Below are 24,559 nucleotides of genomic sequence, written 5' to 3' on the forward strand. Positions count from 1 at the left end.
TTCATGCCATTGGACAGTGGTGACAAGGGAGATCAGACTGGTCTAAGCAGTTTTAGTGCCTAAGTGCATATTTCAGTTCCTCATATAAAAATGACCATTTATTAGATTTTTTTTCCCCCACCCCTCCTTTGGCTATGATTTTGTTCCCGAGCCAGAGAAACCATAGATTCTTCCTCTTTACCCTTCCTGCTTGGAAGTTGCCTAGAAAAATCCCAAAGACTATTTCAAGAATTCAAGAGGACTCCGTTTTGCTAGAGTCTCCTTTACATCTTGAGTACTTCCCGTGTCAAAGGCATTCTTTATACAGCCTGCCCACCTTCCTATGTGGACTGCCTACGGAAAAAGGACCCCAGGCTCGCCCACCCATCTGAGAGGTCAGAGCCTACCCTGTTTGCCAAGCCCTCTCGCCACCCCCGCAACCTTGTCTGACCCTTCACTCATCTCTAGTAGGTACTATGAAAAAGTCATTTGCCATATTGTAGGACATGACTTAACAGTGACACTTCAGCCTCTCCAGATGGGCACCATGAGCCTCAGCAGCACACCTAATTGCCTTTCAGGTGGATGAGCACTGGTGATCCTCAATACTTGTCAGAAAGAGAAAAGCCACAAGGGATTTAATCAAATCAACAGTAAATGGCAGTTGGACAGGTACCTTTCTTTGGTACCTTTGAAACTGCTCAGAAAGCTTTCCCCCCCCCACGCAAGTTCCTCTCTCCTATCTCTTGTTACCTGCTGGCTTGAAAAGCTATGCTGACGGGCTTGCAAGAACAGCCAGCAATGTCCTTGGCGAAGCTTCATTTCAGAATTTAGGTCTGGGCTTGGCACAGTGCAGGCTGGATTTGGAAAGAACAGCAATGACCCCTCGTGGCCAGGGAGAAAAATAACAGGACCTACACTTCTTCCCATAGATTAGAAATGACCAATAATCAAATCTTACCTGCTAGTGCTCCTGTTTTTAGGCTTGGGAACAAAAGTGCTAGGTATTCTGGAAAGGAGGAACTGCATGAGTCACATACCTTCCCCCATTTAACACATACCCAAGTCCGAAATATCAGGGATGCTGCAGCTAGCAGGCAGAATCGGAAAACTCAGAGCTGAAGCAGTCTAGATACTGAGCTCATGGTTTCTCAGGTTGTATATTCACGTATTGAGCAGAAGTTAACTAGAACTGGTTCATGGTGCGGAGAGAGGACTAGCATAAGAAACATGGACATAGAGCGCAGTTTTAAACTCTCTTTAGACACAAAGCTATATATTTTCTGTTAAGGCATCTGAGTTGTTGCTCTGTTATGTAGAAGAAAATAGAGGACAACTCAGCTGTGTATGCCATGCAGCCTACTGTAGAGGCACCAGCATCCCTTTCCTGGGATCTGTATTATCAGAACCTGGCACCGTCTGGCCTTCAGGTCTGAGGATTCACACTTGGTGCTCGGTGCAGCACTAACTTAACCACCTGCAGAGAACACTTCCTCCAGTATGCTTCCACCATGTTACCTACAGCACTTTCAATAGCCTCATTACCTCCACCCCCTTTCTGACCCATTAGATGCATCCAGAAATGTCACTAGAAGCATTTTGCATTCATGTAACAGTTCAGCAGAACCATTTCCTGATATCAAATCATCAAACCTCTTTGAGATGTAGTAAAGTACAATCTTTTTACCCCTTGACCCACTTTTAACTTGCATGGACTTGTGTCATTTTAAGTAGCAGAGATGCAAGGAGATCTACTGGATCAAATTTGGACTGTTCACCTAAACTTCAAAAATGTATTTGAAATTAGGAAACGTCAGATATTCTATCTGTTCATATCTAAAGGTCGCACACCAGAAACCCTTGAATCCCTCTGTGTGGTAATAACATAAGCAGCATAAACTCCAGCAGCTGGATTGGAAAAATAAAAAAGTACTTTTTAATTAGAAGAAACAGGCTGCTAAAGCTTTTAGCCTCTTTGCGCTGTTCCTATCCATGCAGATGTGGATAACACTGGTACCAGCCTCATGCACAGACCTGAAAGCGTCACCATCAAGCTTCAGTTTTTAAGCTTCCCAAGTCACCCTGAGGAAGTGATTGTTGTAACATTTATCAGGAAATCCTCACAGAGCTCAAAATAACAGTTCCAGGCTCATGTATGGAGCTTTCCAGTGCCATCCTCAAAAACGTAAGTACTGTTTTACAGAGGCCGTACAGACAGAAGTCTCAGCTGTGCAACAGCAGAATAGGTTACCCATGTCCTTGCTTGTCCTTAGCCACTGAACTCCATAATGCTCTAGTATTTGGGCAGCAGCACTGGTGGCAAACGTCCAGCTCTTGCTATTTGGCACAGCAACAAGGCAGAGCTGCAGGGAAAGATTAATATTACAAACACGATCAGAAGCTGCCACCTAGTGCTTACTCTGGGCCACAGGCAGAGCAGCCAGAACTGGATGAGAAGCAACTAGAAGGATATTTCTAGTTCCCAAGAAAAGACTGAGCAAAGGATTTTTCTTTTTGCCTGGGGCAAGCATGAGAATTTCCTGTGTTAAAATTAGATTCAGTGCCAATTAGGACAGATTTTTTGCTTCTTCAGCCTTTTTAACAGATGCAGCTCAGTGCTGCAAACAGCTCTAATATATAATAAGTACATAATATAAACAATTCTAATAGAGCACCAAAGATCTGAGAGGACATTCAAAGGAAATCATCAGGTCCATTCTGTACAGGGAAGGTGACTGACTGACTGCCAGCACCTAGCTCAAATGCACAGCTCTAACCACTGGCCTGAGGATCTCGGCCAGTGTCCTATTGGGCTCCCCACCTTCCCCAGAAACAGCTGCATGACTCACCACTCCATGGGATTCTGCAGGGAAGCAGTGTCGAGCATGAGCCACAGTGATCACTGCCAGGCAATCTACCTTACAAGAGGACCTCTTCAAGAAGATATGCTGGAGAAGAAGGTGAAGCTCTGCTTGAATGGAATGAAGAGCAACGGTTGAAGGGGACATAACAAGACACAGCAACCACTTTGAGTGTCCTGGCACAAGAAAGTTTGAGCCAACTGCAGCTCTTGAGCTAGACCAAATTCATTCTGGAGGAAGACAAGCCAATGCACACACTCCTGAAGGGCTAATCTCTCTTTCAAAAAAATTTATTGGAATGTAAAATATTTAATAGAAAACAATACTGAAGCCTCCTCAGACAAGGAGCTTACTGTATCAGGCATATAAAAGGGACCAGCAGGATGCACACGGTGCCTAGAGGGACTGAAAGGGCATTGCTTACCCATCAAAATGGCTACCTGGCTCATGTGGGCAGCCACATCATGATACATCCACTCCCAAACCCTTGGGATACATAAGCCTTGAACAGCCAAACTCAAAACGCAGTTAGCAGGGTGAGGACACTCTAAAAAGAATCCTGTCCTCATAAGACTTGTACCTGTGATCTGTACTCTTTAAGAGACAGAGAACTCTCAGTCAGAGTCACAGACTGGTAGATCTCTATCACAGTAAAGAAAAATCAAAACCATTTAGAAAGCCTTTGAGGAGAGGAAAACTGAACACAAAACTCACCCCAGCTCCCTATCATTCTGCAAACTCAGCGGCGCTAGACACAGCAACTAGCATAATAAGATACATCCCAGTTACACCAGAATCTTCATAACGGTTAGAAATCCATTTTTCAGGCTGCTGCACTAAAAGGCTAGTGTACATAAGTACTATTTCGTACTATCGTACAAAAGGGGCTCAGGAGATATCCTAGTAGTTAAAATGAGGAATTTCGGTGTTTTCCAAGTTGTGGAATGAACATTGGGGACTGGGATACTGAAAAAATACTGGGAATCAAAAGCTGCCATGGTGGGACTTCAAACGACCACTTCCAGCTGGGTGTCCTATCCCTCAAGATCCAGCAACCTCTGTCGGGTTTCCAGAACGATCTCCTCCATCACCTCTGGTTTGAGAATGTCTTTGATCTGCAGCGGAAAGAGGAGTAACATTAGCACTAAAGAGTGACTGCTACCTTTGCACACCATGGGCACAAGGGACCCTGTCACACAGCAATGTGTGGCAAGTGAGATACCTTCAGAGGGTCACAGTCAAACAAGACTATCATGGCAGAGGTTCCAAGACAAAGTTAACTTCCTCCTGGTTAGCAATTCTTACAGAGACCATAAGATATCAAAGGAGAAGCTAAATCTATGTCATATCCTAATCCTTGCTGAATGACATATACCAGTATTTGGGAAGGGGAAAGATGACTTAAACAGAAGTATAGTTCAAAAGAACATCTCATCTAGCTGAGTAGGCTGCCACTGCAATTGAAAGCAGAATACACTTCAGCTCTTATCTTTTTAGGGAAGGAGAACTACCGGTGACCATGTTGGCAGAACCTAAAAAATCACAGAGAAAAGGTGTCAGGAAGACATCAAATTTAAGGAGCCTTCCAGCACTGCAGGACGTGAATATATAGGGGAGACCGGGCTCTGTACAATACATGGCACTTGCTTTTCCATTTGCTCTTAAACTGCACCTTACCCTCATACAATCCCAAACTTAACACTGTTTTCACAAGGATCACACAGGGTCAATAATCCTACCCAGCAAGGGAAACCTCTGGGTTGTGTGCAAAGATGGAATTATTTCTACAGAGAAAATGTCAGACTTTGCCAGAGGAAGAACTCTTTAGACTATCCCTGAATCTTTACAGTGCAAACTGTCATGCATAAGAGATGAAGTTCATGTTATCACTTGCTACTGGACCCCTTGTTTGGAAAACAGAAAGGAAGCCCTACCACACAACTTACTGACTTTAGTAGCAGCTGATGCGACTTTTCCACCCCCTCCCCACAGCATGGAATAAAGTAAACACTGGCTTTTGTACCTGATGGGGAAGGGATGCTTCATAGCAATACAGGATGCTGGTGTCAAAGAGCATCAACTTCTGAGTAACCAGAGCCACAATGCAGTTCCGGAGCCGTGAGATCACCTCCCGATCAGATAAGGGGACTGGCTGAGAAACAACAGAGGAAAAGAGCTGAATACACAGTGAAACAATATAAGCTTATTATAACAAAGTTTTGCCACAAATCTAATACCACATCTTGAAAGTCTCAGGTGACACCAAAAGGTGGCCTAAAGATGGAATCCTAGGTTATTTTCACACTTTCAAAGAGGTGAGGAATTGCTCCTCCATAGCCCAGCACATCTGAGAAATTCTCTCTCCTTCAAGAGAGAAGCACAAATGCTCAACCAAATGGCTGGTGGTTTCCCAGCTCTTCACAAGCATTTCCATACACCTCCTCAGGGAAACATTCATGTCTGTGCTGTGCTGTGCCAGATGGCAAAGCTCTTCCAGCAAACTTGGGAAGGCCATCTTCTGTAGCCCACCAAAACTGTTCCTTAGACTGGCTGCAACACTCCAGGGACAGCAGAAGGAATAGGTCTAGAAGTCTCACTTAGCACCAAGACCTCTATCATAACACTGTGTTGTGATACTAGAACAAAAAAAGCTCCTAGCAACCTCCACACACACTGATATGAACAGAACAGTCCACTGCTGAAAGTAAGATGGGTGAGACCTGCTGAACAGCATTAAATAGTTACAGACTCGTTAATATAGTTCTTGCTGCAAGCACAGAGGCAAAACAGCCTACCAAGCTGCAAGACGTTTGCAAAAGGGAAACTGCTTCCAGGTTCCAGATGAGAGAAAGGGGGACTCGGAAGTCCCCAGTACAGAACATCCATTACTGATGTGCCTCTTGGACTGTGTCAGACTAGCAAAACATGGCTGGTAGGGGAAGGTTTGTCATCTTCCCTGTTCCCTCACCTCCAAGTTGGTGGTGAAGCCCCCTGCCTCTTCATCTTTCTGCTCTGGAGTTGGGTAGATCCAGATGAAGCCATTGTTGCCGAGGATCACAGACGCACCACAGGGCAAGTCATGGAAGTGAGTCTTCTGGCGTTTCACGAGGGAGGGTGAGACCTGAACAAGCACACCTTGGCCAAGCTGAAAAGCAGACCATCAGACTTAGTGTGAGATATGACCCACCACAAATACATCAGGTCACTGACATGCACTCCATTCTTGGTCTATGAACCAGCCAGCTTTAATACCCTTTCCTGTGAAACAGTGAATATAAAACCTGCCTGTCTCTGGGAGTGCTGGGAAGATTAGCTAATGTCTGTGCAGCCCTTTGAAGATGAAGAATACTCTACATTCTTAGCACAAATGTTAATAATATCTTGATCGTAACTACACATCAACCATCCCTGCAGAAAAATGAAGAGCGAGAGGCCCAATTTAGCAGAACACTTTCCCTTTTAATCCAATAGCTGTCCTTCACCCTTTGCGCAATAAGCACACTTCGCTTTCATCTTTTAAATGCTAATACCTTTGGTCTGGTAATCCCAAACTGCAGCCTACGCTCCAGTGGCCCCTTGGCTTATTACAATGCGCAAAACCAGAGATAAATGCCAACTGCATAAAGCCTAAAATAGAGCCCTGGGGAGAGAAACAAGTTACAAGGGCAATGGCCTGCAGAATAGGAGTTAGCAAGTTTGAGCCAGAAGTTTTTTCCCCCCAGGGTTCAATTCCCAAAGGGTTAGTGGGGGAAACAGGACTCGCAGCCTGTAGTTGTGGACAGGGAGGGCTGTGGTTCAAAGGGCAACTCAAGGGCATTCCCTTTGCACTGGGGAACTCCGATCTGTTTTCCCACGCAGGAGCTAAGATCCTTCCTAGCCTGTCAGAATGGGTTCTAACAATATCCTACATCTACTCCGGAGCTTTTTTCTTTAAAAAAAAAAAAAAAAAAAAACCTTCTCACAAAAGGCCCAATCCTGCTGCTACTCTGATATAAAGCCAAAGAAATTCTACTGATTTGGGCAGAGTTGTGCTGTATTTAGGAAGGGCCTGGCCTTCTACTGCAGGACCACCAAGCTAGCAAGAACTGTCTGATGGGCTACATATTATCCTTTATCAGAGCTCTCTGCAAAGGGATCTTCCCTCTCCTCCCTGCCCTTCTCACACCCCATTTCTTGTAGCAAGGGGAGGCCATCACAGAAACAGCTCTGATCTGCTTCAAATTCCAATCAGTTGCAGGTTTGGAAATCTAAATAATACTCAGCACCAGCCTAGACATTTCCATACAAGTCAACTGGAGCAGAATTAAGCCAAGACTGAGAGCTCTTGAGCAACTTACCTTCCCATATTTCAGACTCCGGGTGTGCAATGACACAGCCCCATCAGAAAATACAGACTGGACTTCTGCCTGTCAGTGCCACTTAAGGAAACAAGCTCCCTCATGCTACCCAGTGCCAACAGAAGCTGGCTGCTCACTGCCCAAAGGCAGAGAACTCTCAGTACCAGTCTGGCTAGCTAAGGTCTAGCCATTCTCACCCATGCCCCTTGGATGTTCTGTCTGAATGCAAGCAGTGGAAGGATACGCTGATCAGGTCCCCTTCCTGCAAATAGTCCCTCATTGCAAGCTCATCTTCTGCTGATCTCCTTCTCTGAAAAGCAGAATGGGAGAAAAGTTACACGTGGCCCAGAATGGAAAAACATCATCCAATTCCCACAGTGAGGGGACCACCTCCTTACAATGCCATGCAAAACACAATCTTGGCTCCAAAAAAAAACAAGGCTCTGGTATTTAGATCACTGACGCTAATGTCCAAATAACATTAAGAGTTAAATAAAGATACCAGAGCACTACAGATCTACCTGCAGGCACAAACACCAATACTACACATGTGCTAACCATGGGAAGGGCTCCAGAGTCTCCTGGCTTCTCAGTGCCCAGCCCTCAGCTTCTGCTGTAGAAGCAGAACAAAACAGGGCTCTGGCACTGTTCTACATGAATTGCACTCACCAGTTCCCCACCAGGTAAATTCATAGACGACAGCAACAAGACTGAATCTAGCCTGGAGTTGGTTTCCACTTTCCATCGTTTCTGCTGAACCTGGAAAAGAAAAATTCTGTTGATATACGCTCAAAATAAAATGAACAAAAGCTCTTCACCAGAGAGGGAGGTCTGGCAGCCACTCAAGCCCGCAGCCCCACGCGATGCAAGCTGCAGACCGACAAGCCACGCATGGTGATTGAACTGAATGGCCCATCCTGGGATGTGCACTAATATCAGCGAGCTCGCACTGTACTTGCACTGACACTGACAGAGGTGGGAGCTGAGACCTACTTTTAGTCTCATCCTTTTTAAATCCCAAATGTTAATAATGCCTCCGTAATTAAAACCATATATTTTCTCCTCAGTTCTCAGTAAGTCTTTTTCAACATCCCACAGACTGGAAAAGCTTAGTCGAGCCAAGTTCAACCCTGCAAAGCACTTACTTGTCCTAATGCACAATGGCAGGTGCTAAAAAGCACAAATACTAATGTGCTTTTAGGAGCATTAGAAATGCTCTGGAACAGAGACACATCAATCTGGTGGACCATCCTCCTCATCAGTAGCACTCTTGTGGTTTAAACATGAGCCAAGCCTTAATTCCCGCTTAATCGTGTGTCAGGAAAAACTGAGTCACTAACAGGGAGGGGCAGCCAGGACCTCTGCGAGCTTTACCTCAGTGATCCTCCCCACCACGATATCGCCAACTTCACCGTTGTACCTGGGAGCAAGAAAAAACACGTTAAAGAAACCCTCTTCTCGCAGCGGCTTAGGAACCGCGCGTGCCTCGGCCGCTCTCGTCACCGCCGCAGCGCCCCGCCGCGTGCGAGGGGACGCGAGGATGCGCCAGGCCGTCGCGCCAACGAGGCCTGGCAGCCGCTCGCACCTGGTCTTCAGCGCTTTGACGTACACCAGCTTGTTCACCCTCTCCACGGCGCCGGCCACCGAGGCGATGAGCTTCTCCTCGTCCACGTAGGTGCCGTGGCCCCTGCGGAGAGAGCGGCCCCGAGCGGGGAGTCACCGGCCAGAATCCCCCCCCCGCAGCGCCGCTCCCCGCAGGGAGCGGAGCCGGCAGCCCCCGCCGCCTGCCCCCACCTCATGTAGCCCGTGTCCGTGGTGATGATGTCCCCCGGCGCCACCAGGTGCTTCTCGCCGCCCGGCGCCGCGCTCTGCCTCACCGCCTTGCGGGCCACCGGCAGCCGCATCGCCATCGCCGCCATGTTGCGTGCGGGCAGCGCCGCGCCGGCGCCCGCTTCCACACGCGCCTTCCGCCCGCCATGCTGGTTGCTGGCAAGAGCGACCCTGAGGCCAGCGCGGCGCCATCTTGGGTGAGGGCCGCTGGCGGCCGTCGGCGGCAATAGCGGCTTCGTGGTGGGCGGCCATTTTGGTTGCTGGCAGAAAAAGAAGGTGTGGGCTTCACTGCGTTGGGATCCAAAGGGAGAGGGGGGGCATCTTTAGTGCGGGAAAGCTGTTCTCCCCCCCTCGAAGGGGCAGGCTGTGGGGCTGAGCGGGGAAGGCTGCCCCACAGCCCGGCTCCCCCACCCCATAGCAGGCGCCATCCTCAGGGAGAGCTGCCCCGGCGCTCCCACCCCGGGACAAGGGCTGTGCGTGGGGCCGCCGGCCGCCAGGCTGGAGCCTCGTGGGCAGCCACAGGCCTCCCCTCCCACCCGTGGCCCTGGCAGGCCGGGCCGAGCCCCCGCTTCCACCGCGTCACCCCGGCGGCGGCGCCTGCTGCCCTTTGTGTCCCCCCACCACCTCGCCAGGAAAAGGCAGGTGCTTGTTGCTTGTGTGCAACAGGGAAGGATTGTATGAGACTATTCAGAAATCACATTTCATAGGTTATAAAAAAAATAAAATAAAAGGCAAAAAAGAAGCCAGTGATGACCTTTAGGATTGCTTCGCCTCCTCCAGACCAAGACCAAATATTATTCTTTCAAGCAAGACTTGTATCTGTAGCCCGTCACAGCTGAAATACGACTATTATTTCACGGAAGATACCGACAGTTGTCGTTTCAAATAGAGACTGCACAAGCAGAGACAAGAAGATACCAAACCAAATAACACCACCCAATCTGGAGCTAAGCTGAAGTTACCACTTCTCTTTCAGCCCTGCAAAAGGGCTTCTGTGTCCCAAGACTAAGCTTTCCTCTTCCCCAGCTGCCCTAATTGCTCTAACGGCTGATACTTCACCTCCTTCTTCACCTCGTGCTCGTCAAAACCTTCCCTCGTCCTGGCCACAGCTGTTCTTCCCCAGGCACAGAGCAAAATAAAGCTTCCCAAACTATCCATCTTCCAAATGATAAATGTTCCAAGTAATTTTTATTTAGAATACAAGAGAGAGGTACAAATGTATTTACACTGTGTAAATATACAATCAAATAATATATAATATCAAAGTTTTGTAAATAATGTTTTACATAAATATTTACAAAGTTAAAGTGACAGTTGGGTGTTTTTTTTTTCTGGAAGTAAAACACAGTTTGTGAGAACTTTATACATCTTAGACTTATAATTAATATTAGAATACCTTCTTTTAAGCTTTATGATACAAAGCCCTCCTCTCGCTTGTGGCAGGACTCCAGAGGGCGCTTAGAGTTGTCCTTGGGGACAGAGCTGGCCCAGGGACCGGCTTTCTCTGTCCCCAGAGGGCAGCAGAAGTAAATTTAAATGTTCCTGAAAGGCTGCAGGGAGCGAGGGGAGCGATGGTCCCCGGGCCGGAGCAGGCACGTTGCCCCGGTGCACCGGCAAATCCACCTGAGACATCCTGCTGTTTCCTGCCCCCGGAGGCAGGATCCCCTTCGCCCCCTCTGCCAATCCCAGGGACGAGGGACGCCCCGCTCCGCTTCTCCCTGCGGAGGATCAAGCCAGGTGCGGCTGCACCCAGCGGCTTGCAGAGCCGGGGCAGGGGGGGACCCCCTCGCTCACCAAACGGCCCCCCAAACCCCGCGCGGACGGCGATGCTCCGAAAACGAACCAACGCGCCCGTTCGACGCCCAGAGCAGCCCTGCCTCTGCGCCCCGGCTCCGCCACGGGTCGACACCCCCCACCGCGCGGCACGTCTCAGCGCCGGGCTTTGCCCCTCGCCGTCGGCTGTCCGCAAAGCCGCCGCGCCGGCGGCTCACAGCACCATGGTGGGGATGTGATGGGCCAGGGAGGCGGGATGGGGCACGGGCAGGGCCGGCGAGTGAGCCTGCAGGGAGGCGTTGGGGGGCCGGTGGCGGGCGCTTTTCTGGTGGGCCCGCAGCCCGGCGAGCTGGGAGTAGGCACTTTGGCAAACCTGGCACTTGTAGGGGCGCTCGCCGGTGTGCAAGCGGACGTGGTTGCGGAGGGTGGAGGACTGGCTGAAGCGGCGGTTGCAGAAGCGGCACACGAAGGGCTTGTCCAGCGTGTGGATGCGCATGTGGGAGCGCAGGTTGCTGCGGGAGTTGAAGCCGCGGTGGCAGATCACGCAGCGCATGCGCCCCGTGGTGCTGGCGCCCGCCTCCACCGCGTGGAAGTCCTCTGGGGACGACAGAGCGCGGGACGGGGACCGTCAGGCGCTGCCCTCCGCCCCGGCCGCTCACCCCCTTCCCGAGCCCGCGGCGACCACCCGGCGCCCCCTCCCTTGCTCCGCCTGCCCGCTGGGGACGGCCGCAGCGGCCCCACGGACGGAGACCCCCATCCCCGGCTCGAGGCTGGCATTCACGGCTTTGGGATGGGGCCAGAGCTGGGAACCATCTCCCTAAATTTGGGGTGAGGGGATTGCTCCGCCTGATCCATGTCTCCCACAGAAGGGGCTCCCATGGTGCTTCTCCCCTCCATGTGCAGAGCCGGGGGAGACGAGCGCAGGAGCAGCTCCAGCCTGACTCCTCCGGCTCCTCGGCAGTGCTCCGACACCGCGGCAGCCCGAGCTGCTCGGCTCTCAAAGGCTCTTTATTCTCCCGCTCCGAGAGACCTGGTGCCCACTTCACAGAGCCAGGCCCGCAGGGGGAGGGGGCCCGGCTCCGAGAGCAGGGTGATTTGGGGAAAAAAGGGTTTGCGGCGTTAAACACCGAAGAGGGAAATCGGCCGCTTTGTCCACTTGGCGTTTCGCGGTGCGTCGGGGCTCCTTGCTGCCTGCTTGCACACCTGCCCTGCTCCCCTCCCCGAAACTGTCCCTGCCGCACCAACACGCTCCCCACGGGCTGGGGCGGCCGGCTGCCGGCCACGGGACCAGCAGTTGCCCTGGGCTAATTGGTTCGGAGGAAGCCCCTCGAATCACTAGGCACCTGCCCAATCTTCATGGGCCTTTCTCAGGGGAGACCGGCTTTCTCTGACACAAGCTGGCTCATGTGTAAGAGAACGGGGCCGGGGGTGGGCGCTGCTGCTGCACGGTCCCTGCGTTCGTCCCCACAGAGCTGGAGGGTCTCGCGTGTCCCCTGGGATGTCCCTGCCCCATGCCCACCCCTGGCCTCGGGGACGAAGGGAGCCGGGGGCAGAGGATGGGCACAGAAGCTGCACCCGTGGCCGTTCCCGATGTTACCTACCGTGCTTGTTCTTCTTCTGCTCCTCTTCCAGCCCCGGCACGCCTGGGATGCCCAGGAAGGTGTTGTGGGAGTTCCCATACCAGACCAGCAGCTCTTGGTCCGGAGGAATCATCTAGAGGGAGGGACAGAGACGGGGGTGTCAGGAGTGGACGGCAAACGGCTCCCCATGCACCCCTGCCCCGTCCCTTTGGACCTGCGCTCGCCATACCTCGCCTCCCGCAAGGTCTGCTGGCGTCCGGGACCTGCCGGGGTGCCCGAGCACCCCCGAGCCCTGAAGGCGACGACACAGCAAGGCTCACCACCGTCCACCACCAGCACGGACCTGCTCCCGGGTCCCCCCCGTGCTGGGCCACAAACACTGCGGCAGCACAAACACAGGCAGCTGCAGACTGCGCAGGCAAAGCCGGGATCCCCGGAGCAAAGGACCGAGAGATCCCTGCTGCTCGGAGAGATGAGGATGCGGCAGTGCACAGAGACACGGAGAAACACGCAGCCCCGTGAGGGACAAGCGAGAGACGGCAGCGACGGAGACTGACGCAGGGAGCCATGATACAGAAACCCGACTCAGTGCCTCCACGGAGCGTTTCAGCTCCGGACGGAGCAGGTGGCACCTGCTTGCTGTAGGACATAGGCAGCGTCTCCCACCCGACGCTGCTGGGGCTTGTTTGAGCAAGGTCGCACCTGCATTTGGGTGGAAACGCAGCTGGACCAGCAACAGGCTGGGTGCACCTGGTGCAGGCGGAGGAGAGCTCATGGGCCGCGGGAGGAGCGGGGAAGGCGGGCGACGCTGCCTGCACTCAGGCCCCGGCGCCTGCAACAGCTCAAACACATCGGTAGGGTCGGGGAAAGCCTTTTGCACCACCGCTGCTCCCATTTTTGTGAGCTGATCGCATTTCTCCTTCCCCTGTTGTTTCTGTTACATTCCTGCACCATCAGAGGTGTCGGGGTGGCCGGAGCGAAGGGCCAGGAAATGCCGTTGGCAGCCTCCCGCGAGAAGCAGCTGTGGCGGGGAAGACGGATGCTCTCGCACAGGGGAGCAGCTGCTCCAGGCAACACTAACATAATCGCTTTATTAAAAAATATATATTTTTCCCTTGCAGGTCCCTAGTGTTAGGAACATAATTCAGAAATGGGAAGGACCTCTGTTTTGGAGAACAGCTTTCCATGCGCAGAAAAGCATTGCCTGTATGAAACACGGACCATAACAGTTAGACCATCAGAGCACTTAAAATGTGCCTAATCCTAAGCACCTGAGAGCAGAAGGAATTTGACTTTGTACGTTTAAGTGTCCGTCTGCACAAGCACCTTGCTGGGGCTGCAGAGCACCCTGGAAGGCAGGGGAAGCCAGTACCGATTTCCATCCCAGACTGATGCTGTTTCTCTGTATCATTTTCATGTAAAAGAAAATAATTTTTAATACAATAGGATAAAATACCGCAGAAGGAGTAAGCCCCAAGTGCATGCATGCATGTGTGCACGCAGGTGTGCAGCCGTGCACACGCACCAGCAGTGGGTGAGCACCTGAAACATTTTAAGCTGCTGCCCAGGAACCTCCCGGCCTTCTGGTCAAAGGCTAAAACTCGCTGCCCTCACGCCACGTCCCGGCAGCGGCAGCTGGGAACTGCTGAGGAAGAGGACGGGAAGAGCAAAGCAGCAAGCGAGGGGAGGAACGGCCAAAGCAGATGGGAACGCTAGTAGTGAGTAGTGACAAAGGCACCCAGTAAATCTGATTTTGTGGTGGGTGGGTGAGAACGGCATCCCAGGAGGTGCCGCGCAGGAGCCACGGGGTAGCGGAGGCAACAGGGCCGGGACGCTGCAAGCACCGGGGCAGGAGGCTGCGTGGGAGCCCCACGGGGACAAGCGGGGCGACGGCGCGTAGCAGTGCCCGAGCGCACACGGACACGCGCGCTGCTGCGAGGGCACCACGGGGGTCAGAGCAGCGTCCCCGTGTCCTGCCCCTGGCAGATTGGCCTGACCCTCACTGCGTTTGAGGGAAGCCTGCAAGACTCGAGTTTTGCAGGTGGTCTCCGGGCTGATGCGGGTCTCCCAGTGCCGGGTTCGCGATTAGTGAAGCCAGTGCCTGGAGGCGACACGGCCTGGGAGCGCGGGGGGGCTCGCGCCGGTCTGCGATGCGCCGTTTGTGCCCCTGCGGCTCCGAGCCGGGGGATCAGCGAGCGGAGAGCGAGAGCCACGGAAGGAAAACCCTCTCTTGCTTTCTCTTTTCTTTTTCCTTGTTGGGTGCACAAACCCCGGCGAGTTCAAACAAACGGAGCGGAGCCAGCGTTGCCGTGCGTGTGCAGGCACACGCGTGTGCATACAGGCGCGGTGCACACGTGGGAACGGGGAGCCTGCGGAGGCTGCGGGTCCTGGACCCGTCGTGCGCAGTTGTGACCCAGCCCCTTGCGCACTCAGGTATTTCCCTTCCTCGCGCTTTCGCAGGGAAAGCGCCCGGCCCCTTCCCTGCCCCATGGCCGGGAGCGATCCGCGCCGTGCCGGAAGCAGCGGGAGCAGGAGTGACGGCAGCGCCGCTATCACGCCGTCCCCGGACCGCGCTGCCCTTCCCCGCCAGCCACCTCCCCGGCACCCGCTGCCCAGCTCTCACGTTTCAGCTTCCCCGTTTGTGCGAGGGAAGGAAGCTAATCCTGCCCTGGGGCTTCCCGATTCAACCACGGCCCAAACCTGCAGATTAACTGCGGCTGTCCGAAGCCTCTGCGTGCACGTCCCAAATCCTCGTCTCACCTGCCCCGCCATCTGCGCACACACAAGGTCTGCTAGGAGGAGGAACACAGCTGGATTCCTAATTACACCAGCGTTAGGTGGAATTATTTTACTCCTTTGCATAATGTAAGAAGAGCAATAAAAAGCGGTTGAGCTACGTTCACAACAGGCACACCTGCCCGCAGGAATATCAGGTCTTAAAACTGGATGCAGCTACAGGATGCCCAGGACGGGGAGAGCAGCGCAGGAGCGCTCAGCGCTCTCGGTCACAGACCTGCGCGGGGAAAGGCCGCAGAGCCCCGGCTAGACGCGCGGGCTTTCCAGCTGCAGGGAAAGGCTGCGCTCCTCCCGCTTCCAAACCCACCTACTCGCCTTTCCCACCCCACTGCGGTGACCTGAGGCCCAATCCTGCTGCTGGCTTGATGCAGGAGTGAGCTGCGGTCCTGTCCTGTGCAGGGTTTGAGCATCTGCTTCTCTGTAAGCCGATGCATGAAATAGGTCTGGGGACCTGCCTGCAGATATGTCTGGACATTCATGCTCTTTCCCGGGTCAGACCCGTCTCCCAGCCACAGCCATCCACACTCCCAAATGCTTGAGGCTCTGGACCCAGCACTGGGATAACACTGGGCAGGGCCAGTCCCATAACACCAGGATGAGAAGGGAGATGTCCCCACTTGTGCCCATTTAAGCCAAAGCTGCTGCACTGCGACCTCCCCCCAGCCACCACCTTCTTCCACCTGCAACAGTGTCACCTCCACTCCGGCTCCATCCCTGCTCCGCCAGCACAGCCGGCACCTGCCCAGCCTCGCTCCAAGCAGCGCCTGCCCCAGCTCAGCCTAAAAGCCGCTCCCCAAAGCCTCCCCCAGGTCCTTCTGCACCCTTTCTAGTCCACTGCTCGTCTGGAGGGGCGGCGGGGGGAGATGTTTGTGGGGATATGGTACCTACGCAGGGCTGGTCACCACTGTCACCTGCCTGGTGCTGCGTGTCCTGTGCGTGTGTAACCCTGCCCGAGGAGCCCAACACCCACCTCCATCCTGGTGTCTCCCGCAGGGAGGCTGTGAGATGGGGGATACATCCAGCCTCCACCCTGCAGCACAGCAGCCAGTGCCGCGGACTCTCGATGTCCCTGGGATTGGCGCCTGCCTCCGCACCCCCCAGTGCCCACCAGCATCTCTCGCAGGAGCGCCTGGATGAGCTGGGCAGGACCAAGGCTGCTCCCTGCCGCAGAAAGCCCACGGCCCGGCTGCGCTAGCTGAAGCATCAGCAATGTGCCATATCCTGCCTCCTCCGCAGCTCCCTGCCCAGCTCCGACATCCCAGGGACCGCCGGGCCTGATCCCCCTCTCACGCTCATTTTACACCCGGAGCTGCTCTTGATCTCTAGGTGAAAGCTGTGCGGATTTGAGCCTGGGCTTTGCTCGGCACTTGCGTCTCGTGGGAGCCCCACAGCTTTCCCCAGCTGCAATAGGGCCTCTCTGGCTTGGCACAAGACCTGGCCCTCCAGGCAGAGGCCCCATCTTTTGAGACAGCATCAGAACCCCAAACCTGCCCAGATCCCCAACAGGGCCAGGATTGCAGGGCTTTTCACCCTTTACACCCCAAAACAAGCTTGGACCGTGTTTTCTCTCTGTCTGCTCAGCACCCATCACCTCGAGAGCCCACCAAGAGGGGCTGGAGAGGAGAAGGGCCCTTCGCTGCTCTCCAGAGCCTCCCTGAAGGCCACACAATGGCCTTTCCCCATGGTGCCAAGCTCCCTTCTCCGCGTGGGTGCAGTTCTCCACTGGGGCTGTGCCAACCCTGCCGCCCCCAGCGGGTCCAGGTACCAGGGAGCAGCGAAGCCCCCCTGCACCAACCGTCCACTCCCACCGATGCCCCAGCGAAGGGCTGAAGAGCAAGGGAAGGTCTGCAGGGTGGGAGGTGGCAGCGTCCCGCTCCCCTCCCGCCGCTCCCAGGCTGCTTCCCAGCCTCTTTTACCTCGATGGCCTTGTAGAAGATGCTGTTCCCGATCTGGATCACCTCCAGGTTCTGCTCTTGCTCGTTGCGGGCACATTTGATGTAGGTCATCCAGCTCCGGTGGTCCTCCTGGCTGGCATCGATGAAGTACCGCACAGTGCCGTCTTCGTTGAAAACCTGCGAGGGGGAAAGAGAGGTTGGTAGCGTCGCTGCCCGGGGTGGGTTAAGCCCCTTCACCCCTGCCTGGGGCAATCGTGCTGCCGGGGGCGGAGGATGCTCTGGAATAAAGTCCCTGGCCAGGGGAACTGCAAAGCCAGCACAGCATCGGGGCGAAGACCCTGCGGGCAGCCGAGAGCCGCTGCCTCTGGACGGGAGGTGCCCGGACCATCGCTGCTCTCCGTGCTGGGCTGCGCAGCCGGCGCCTCTGCGGCAGGGCTGGCGAAGGGCTCCCTCCTCTCGCGGGGTGTCACGGCTGGCCCTGGCGGCTTACGCCCATGGGATGAGCCAGCTCTTCCCCTCTCGGCAGAGCCTGGCCGGCAGCTCAGCCCCCAAAGGGGGTATTTGGCATCCTGCAGCCGCCTCGGGGAGAAGAAGGGCCGGCATGCCGGGGTGGAGGAGGAAGGTGCATTGCAGATCTGGCCCTTGGGGAAGAGGCATTGCAGAGAAGGCGAGGAACATTTCTATGAGGCAATAAAAACTAAAAAATAAAATAATCAGGACAAGTCCGACACTTGGTGAAAGCAAAGAAGTGAGCAAAACCTGGTATATTACTGTGCCCGAATGCTCGGCGTCCTGGCAGCTCGGCTCCCCCAAAGCCTGCTGCTTCGGCTGGGGTTATCTGCACCAGGGTTGGCACAGAGAGGGGGACAGAAGAGATGATTTCTCCCATCTTGCGGGGTGCTGGGAGATGCCAGCCTGGCGTTTCACTGCGGCAGGAAAGGGCAGGGCAGGATGTGATCCTGCCGCCTGGGAAGCAAGCGACGCGGTCTTGGGCTTCTCAGAGAGCAGGCTGCACCCTGAGCGTTGCCCCAAGGGCTGCAGGCTGAAGAAGCCATCTCCTGCCCCAGACTCAAGGGTCTCCTAAAACCAGTCAGCCCTGGAGGAGCCCAGGTCTCCTTTTCATAAATGGGGAAACTGAGGCACAGGGAAGGGAGGGGAGTTGCCCGATGCCACACAAAGCACAAGACAAAGCCCCAGGATCCTGTCGCCCGGTCCTGCCAGACGGAGGGGGCTGGGGTCGGGGTTTACCTCCCACATGAGGTTGTTGTTCTTGCACAGGTCCACATGCTCCGGTGAGATAACCCGGCCCGTGAAAGGTCCCATCTCGGTCCCAGCCTTGATCCAGGTCTTGGAGAAGATGCCCAGCCCTTCTCCAGGGATGGAGCTTTGTGCAATGATCACTTCTGACGGCAGCACCAGGCTGGACAATTTCTGCACCTCTGTGTGCATCGGAGAGAGGGGTTGGAAAAGGGACCCACCTGCTTCCTTCCCCCCTTATACCCCATCCCGTCCCTTGCCAACCACTCCCGGATGCCAGGGTCCCCCCAGACACCCCCAGCCTTCCCCAGCTCAGGGCTGGGGCAGCACCACCAGGGTGGGGAGCAGAGGGAGCGAACAGGGGTGCCCGGGGGGGCCAGGCGGGCAGCGGGGACCCCCCCCCCCTTGGCACCTACAAAGCGCTGCTTTGTGGCGGGCGGCAGCCCCAGCCCAATCCCAGGTCTGAGCCTTTTAAATGCCCAACTGGGATCCTACAATGTCTTACAAGGTTCCCCTCCAAGGCATTGAGGAGGTACCTGGGAAAAGCAGCCCGGGCTGGGCGAGGGAGCTGGGCTGAGAAAGGGGGTTAAATGGTGTCTATTTCGGCCCATCCAGCAATTTGTCATGCTGTTAAAGTGATCTGCATTCATTAAACTCAACTAGAAAGAAATTGCTAATTCTAAATTCATTAGTCCTTTAAGAATGCTGTAGCGATACATTGTGCTTGAATGGCGCAAGGGCTTGTTTAAAAGGGCCCAGGAATTCCTCTTACAAAATGGGGAGATGAGATGGTTGACATATTGTGAATGGAAATGGAATTAGCCTTCATGGTAAATTAAGAGAGGAACAGAAATCCGAGAAGGGGAAAAGGGAGCCGGGACGCCCCGGCGATGCCGGGGCGAGAGAAAAGATATTGTCCCGGGCTGCTGAATGAGGGATGAGGGTTGGGGACGTCTCGGAGAAAAGAAGCGGCCCCGGCCCCCGCCTCTGCCCCCTCTTAAGCCCGCGGTTTAAGTGGGAACTTTCTCAGGTCAAGCCCAAGTTAACTAAATGAATTTAAAGCCCTTCTTCCCCAGTCAACTGCTATTACACGCCTGGGGAGAGCGGGCGCGGGGCCGGCGCTGCGCTGCGCCGTGCGGGGCCGGGATCGGGATCGGGATCGGGGCCGGGATCGGGATCGGGATCGGGATCGGGGCCGGGATCGGGACCGGGACTCACCTCCGGAGAAGGACTGAGCCAGGACCTCGGCCGTGAAGGCGGTCTTGGGGCTGCTCTTCTCCTCGAAGAGCTGCTCGCCCAGGACGTTCCTCCAGCGGCCGTAGAGGAAGCTGTGCAGGATGTCGGACGTGATCACCTCGGCCAGCGAGAGCCCCTGCGGCTTCAGCCCGGGCTTGAGCACCAGGGCTTCGGCGGGCAGCACCGAGCCCATCATGGGGGCGAGGCGGCGGGCGGGCGGGCCGGGCTCGGCGGGGCGCGAGCGGCGGGCCGGGCTCCGTGCCGCTCGGCGGCTCCCGCCCGGCTATATATGAGCTTCATTGACCCTCCTAATTGGTTATTAATGACCTCCCTGACGTTGGCGGAGAGACTGGGGCTGCCGGAGCGAGGCGAGCCGTCGGAGCCCCCCTCCCCTCCTTCCCTCCCCTCCCCGGGGGTGGGGTGGTTGGAGGGAGGGACACTGCGCGCACACACACACACAGCCGTGCACATACACACACGCATAAACACACATGCACCCGCACCGGCTCAGCCCACCCGAGCCCCCCGGCCAAGGCAAGGCAAAGCCGGGCGCCTGCCCCCTCCCCGGGGCCGCGGAGAGGCACCGAGCCCGGCGGAACCGCCCGCGCCGCTGCCGCTCCCCGGCCGGCCCCGCCGCGGACGGGGCGCACCGACCGGCTCGGCTCGGCTCGGCCCGGCCCGGCTCGACCCGACTCGGCCCCGAGGGCTCCGCGCCGGCCCCGGCCCGCGCTCCGCGCCCGGCCCCGCCGCTCGTTTTGGGGCGAAACCCGGCGGTTTGGGGCCGCGGCGCAGCACAACGAAATCCGCGCCCGCGGCGCCGCCAGCCCCCGCTGCCGGGCGCCGTTGCGTCCCCACGGCCCCGGGGAAACGGGCCGGAGTCCGGCGGGCCGGACCGGGCCTCCCCGGTCGGGCCCCGAGGGGCCGAGGCTCCCTGCTCCCGCCCTGGCGCCCGGGCCGGTACCGGCGGCCCCCGGCAGCGGCCCCGACGGGCCGGCGTTGTCCGAGGGGACCGCGGCTCCCGGCGCAGCCCCGCGCCCCCGACGGCCCCGGAGCCGCGGCGGATCGGAGCCTCTCGCCAGCGGCAGCCGCCGGGGAAACCAGCCCCGTCGGGGAAGCAGCCCCGTCGGGGCGGCTCCCGCCCGGCGCAGCCCCGCTGCGGGCGGGACGGCAGCTCCGCGGAGATCCGGGCTCCCCCCGGCCCGAGCCGGGCTGCTCGCTGGACCCCGGGGTGGGCAGGAGAGGTGCGGTGTCCGGGAGCGCCCTGGAGCAGAAACCCGGGCAGCCCCCGGGGGTCCCTCGGGGTTGAACCAGCGCTGGGTCCTAAAACCTGAGGACAGTCCTCAAACTCAGCCCAGCGCACACGCACGGGGCTCTCGCCGCCTTCGCTCTTGCACCTCCAGCCGCGGCCAGCATCCCCCAGCCGCAACACCCAGCCCAGGAGGTGCCCAAACCCGCGTCCCTGCCGCATTTCCCAGGAGAAAGGGGGAAGAGCCGGGGCTTGTGCCAGGGAGAGCTGCCACCTCCAGGCCCCACGGGGGAGCAGGGCCAGGAGTGAATCTCCCCCCGTAATGGGAACGGCTCTGCCACGTCCCCCCGGGTGATGCAGGGGCCAGATCCCCCCCCCCCCGGCCCCAGAGGGGCTCCAGCATCCCCGGGGCTCTGCTGCTGCGCAGGGAGCCGGGCCAGAGCCCCACTGCTCACCACCACGCTCCTGCCCACCTCTGGAGCCAAAGACACTCCCCAGGCAGCCCTGGTGCCCACGCCACGACCCCTGCCTGCTCCGCTGAGCCTTTGGCCGGTCCCTAAAGACCTGCAGCCTCTGTGGACCTGCTTCTGTCCCCCACAGGGGTGGCATCAGAGCAGCCCCCCTAAATCCTGAGTGCCCCCCTCCCTCAAGGCCTGCAGTTTTGCTGGCTCAGTAAAGGGTTAATCTTTTCTGGATTTAAACTCAGTCCTGCTGTGTTGGAGCTTAGAGCCCTCTCCTTAGCCTTGTTCTTTTGATTTTCATGAGGACAAGGGGCTGCAAAGGGCTAGGATGGGGGTGGGGGGGGGCACTGGGCCCCAAATTCCTCAGGCAATCAAAGGCCGGCTCCTGCACGCTGTGTCTCCCCGGAGGGCACAAACTCCCGGGCAGGCCCACAGGGAGCAAACCAAGCCCAAGAGGGGCAGAGACACCCAGCAGCCCCCAACCCACCAAGGGGACGTGCCCCTGGGCCTGCCCCAAACCTCAGGCAGGGAAATACCTCGGCCTCGAGCAGACCCCCCCCCCCGGCTCCCCTCACCTTCCCACCCGCGGTGCCGAGCGACGCGTGGCCGCCCAGACCGCGCCGGGCTCCCCGCTGCCTTGGCACGGCCCGTTTGGGACCCTGCTGCCGCGGCCCTCGCCCCGGCCAGCTCGCGGGCAAACAAAGCGGGTCCTGCTGCCCTTCTCTCCACGCCAGGCTGGGCTCACTCGGCCCCAGGCTTGGATTTTACAGGGTTAGTCTGTGAGGCGGTTTCTCCCTTTGGCAGCGTGGGCTTGCGAAAAGGTTCTTACAGTGCAGGTGAAATTGCTTATTCCTATTAACACGATCAAGAATATTTGCAGCTGTCAGGAAGCAGCCAAAGATTTTGGCTGCTGAGGGTATTTGCCTGGAGAGAGGCAGCGCTGTCCTAGAAAGAGAAGGTTAATAACCTACCGGGGCTTTTTTTGTTTGTTTTTAATGTACATAAAAATAAGTTTATTTTGGCTTTCTGGACTTTGGATATCAGACCCATCAGCCTACGTGGCATATGAATATTTTAGCTTTGCTATATATAACACATCAGGTGGAAGGCTTTCAAAACACACGTACTGCTTTCAGCCGCTGAAAACAAGTGATCCCCTTGAATCCCCCAAGTTATCCCAGGACAAAAATACACTCATAACCCCCGTGGCTGCCCGGGCGCTGGTGCGGGTCATGCTGCAGGGCGGGGGGGCCCTTGCCTCCCCCTTGCTTGAAAAAGGTGGAAAAAAAATCCTCCTATTTTTTGAGGAGGTTTTAAATTTCCCCAGCTGTTTTCCAAACCTCCTTCCCGCTACGAGGAAGGTGCTTTTGCCCCCCCCCCTCCCTTTTCGTTTCTCTTTTTTAATATCGTAGCTATCCCTCCTTTTTAACATTTAAGAGGAAACAAGTTTAATATTCATGGCTGTTAATAGAGAAGGCCCATTATCGCCGCTCCATTGTTCTGAGCCCCGCACAATGCTGCTTGTATTTTCATGTGTATATTCCCAAAGTTCCTTCTGAGCGTTTAGTGAGCACTTTAATATTCATGGGTGTTAATAGAGAAGCCCTCAGTATATTGGCATATTGTTGGGAGGTGTACATATTGGTCTGACTTTGAATAGCCACAGTCCTCTTTTCTTTTGCTCTGTTTTGCAGGGTTGATGGGCCAGGAGTAAATGGGCATTTTTCCCCCCCGTCTCCCCCTTACAGAGAGAACATCTTTATTCCAGTCCCAGACTTTCTGGTTTCCCATTCAGAACCCTCAGAAATAATGTCAGGCAGAAGAAAAGTGGAGCAAATCAATCTTTCATGGTCTTTTTGAGACCAATTTGACATCCATGGACTCTTCTTTTCTTTCACAGCCTACAAGGGGATGGTCAGGATCTGGACAAGGTTGGGGTCTGATGAGGGGAGACATGGGATCATAATGCAGCAAAGAGAGAAAAGAAAAGCAAAACAAGAAAAGATTGCAGGGATGGGGTGATGGAGGAAAAATGAGGGTGAATGACAGTGCAAGAAAGGAGATTAGAGCCCAGCAGCTGCTTTTTGGGGGGTGGGGGGGAGGGGGGAGCTCTCTCCCCTCTTCCAGCCCTTCGCATGAATAGGATTTGAACAGAGCTGAGATTGATTTATAGTTATTGCAGTTGAACATTTATTGCTCTTAAAGAGTGGCGGGGAGAAAAGAGAGAAAAGGAGTTTGAAAAGCTCCTTTCTGTATTAAAGAGGTATCAAATGAAGACTGCTGAGATAATATACAGTGGCCAATGGGAATTTGATTTGCTTTAAAATTTAACTCTTTTGGGGCTGCAGCTGACGGACGCGTTTGGGAAGGGAGCCGGGCCGGGCGCTGCCTCCACGGGCGCGCACGGAGCGCGGCTCGCCGCGGCCACCGCTGCGCGAGCGCAGAACGGGGCCAGCGCTGCCCCGGCTCCGAAGACGGGCATTAACCTGGCCGTTCAGCCAGCCCTTTCCCCAAACGGGTTAAAGTCAATATTCGTTTGTTTAACACCGCAAACAGCCCGGGCTTATCACAGAAATCTCCGGGCAGCTCCGGTGCACCGTTTGGGAAAGGCTAAAGTGGAGAAATTATTATTATTATTATTATTATTATTATTACTTCTTCTTTTGCGGGGGGGGGTGGGGGGGTGGATGCCAGATGGGATGTGAGGCTACGAAATAACCGGAGCAGGGAAGAGCCCTTTTCAGAGCTGAGTTTTCCTGCTCTAAAACTGGAGGTTTCTCCTCTCCGACACCAGAAACGCGATCGCAGCCGAGTCCCCCCGGGCGCAGAAAGGAGCCCATTGTTCAATAGGGAGAAATACATTTTTAGCGGTGATTGAAAGCTCCCCTCTCGTTTGAACTCTAGAAGAAAGTCCCTGGCAGGGAAGAGCATCCCCCTCCCTCTGCCCCAACATCTGTTTGGAGCAATCCAGGCTCTAGGGCAGAGCCGGGCTCTGCCCCCTCCCAAAGTCATTAAAAAGATATTAGTTGAGCTGAGAAAAGTCCAGCGCAGCCCCCGATCCGGGGGGTGTGGGGGGGAATCATTAAAGACGATTTCGGATTTGTCGCCGCTAATACCAGGCAGGGCGACACTCAGGGTCCGAGCCGAAAAGCTCTGCCGCCCCGGCCACCCCGCCGCGCGCTGCCACTGCCCGGGGCCGCGGTGCCCGGGGCCGGCGTGGTCGGGGCGCGCCGACCCCATCGGCGCCCCGTGCGCCCCTCCGCGCACCGGCGGGGGAGCGGCGGCGAGAGCTGGGCGGGGAGTCGAGC

At 55.9% G+C, this 24,559-nt stretch overlaps 2 protein-coding genes across 2 annotated transcripts; both read right to left on the reverse strand.

Annotated features, from left to right (window-relative positions):
* Nucleotides 1–3,114: 3,114 nt before the first annotated feature.
* On the reverse strand, nt 3,115–9,118 carry EXOSC2 (exosome component 2). Its single transcript, XM_067309158.1, has 9 exons — nt 8,972–9,118; nt 8,763–8,864; nt 8,552–8,597; nt 7,847–7,936; nt 7,422–7,487; nt 7,178–7,246; nt 5,809–5,985; nt 4,864–4,992; nt 3,115–3,955 (listed from the first exon to the last, which is right to left on the reverse strand). Exons 1-9 carry the CDS (start codon nt 9,094–9,096, stop codon nt 3,875–3,877), a joined length of 885 nt encoding a protein of 294 aa, XP_067165259.1. The 5' UTR covers nt 9,097–9,118; the 3' UTR covers nt 3,115–3,874.
* Nucleotides 9,119–10,994: 1,876 nt separating this feature from the next.
* On the reverse strand, nt 10,995–19,740 carry PRDM12 (PR/SET domain 12). The gene is made up of 5 exons (XM_067309124.1): nt 19,527–19,740; nt 18,300–18,490; nt 17,073–17,228; nt 12,382–12,493; nt 10,995–11,377 (listed from the first exon to the last, which is right to left on the reverse strand). Exons 1-5 carry the CDS (start codon nt 19,738–19,740, stop codon nt 10,995–10,997), a joined length of 1,056 nt encoding a protein of 351 aa, XP_067165225.1.
* Between the last annotated feature and the right edge of the window lie 4,819 nt (nt 19,741–24,559).

This window comes from Apteryx mantelli, chromosome 21 (assembly GCF_036417845.1).
Source record: "Apteryx mantelli isolate bAptMan1 chromosome 21, bAptMan1.hap1, whole genome shotgun sequence".
In the NCBI taxonomy this organism is placed as follows: domain Eukaryota; kingdom Metazoa; phylum Chordata; class Aves; order Apterygiformes; family Apterygidae; genus Apteryx; species Apteryx mantelli.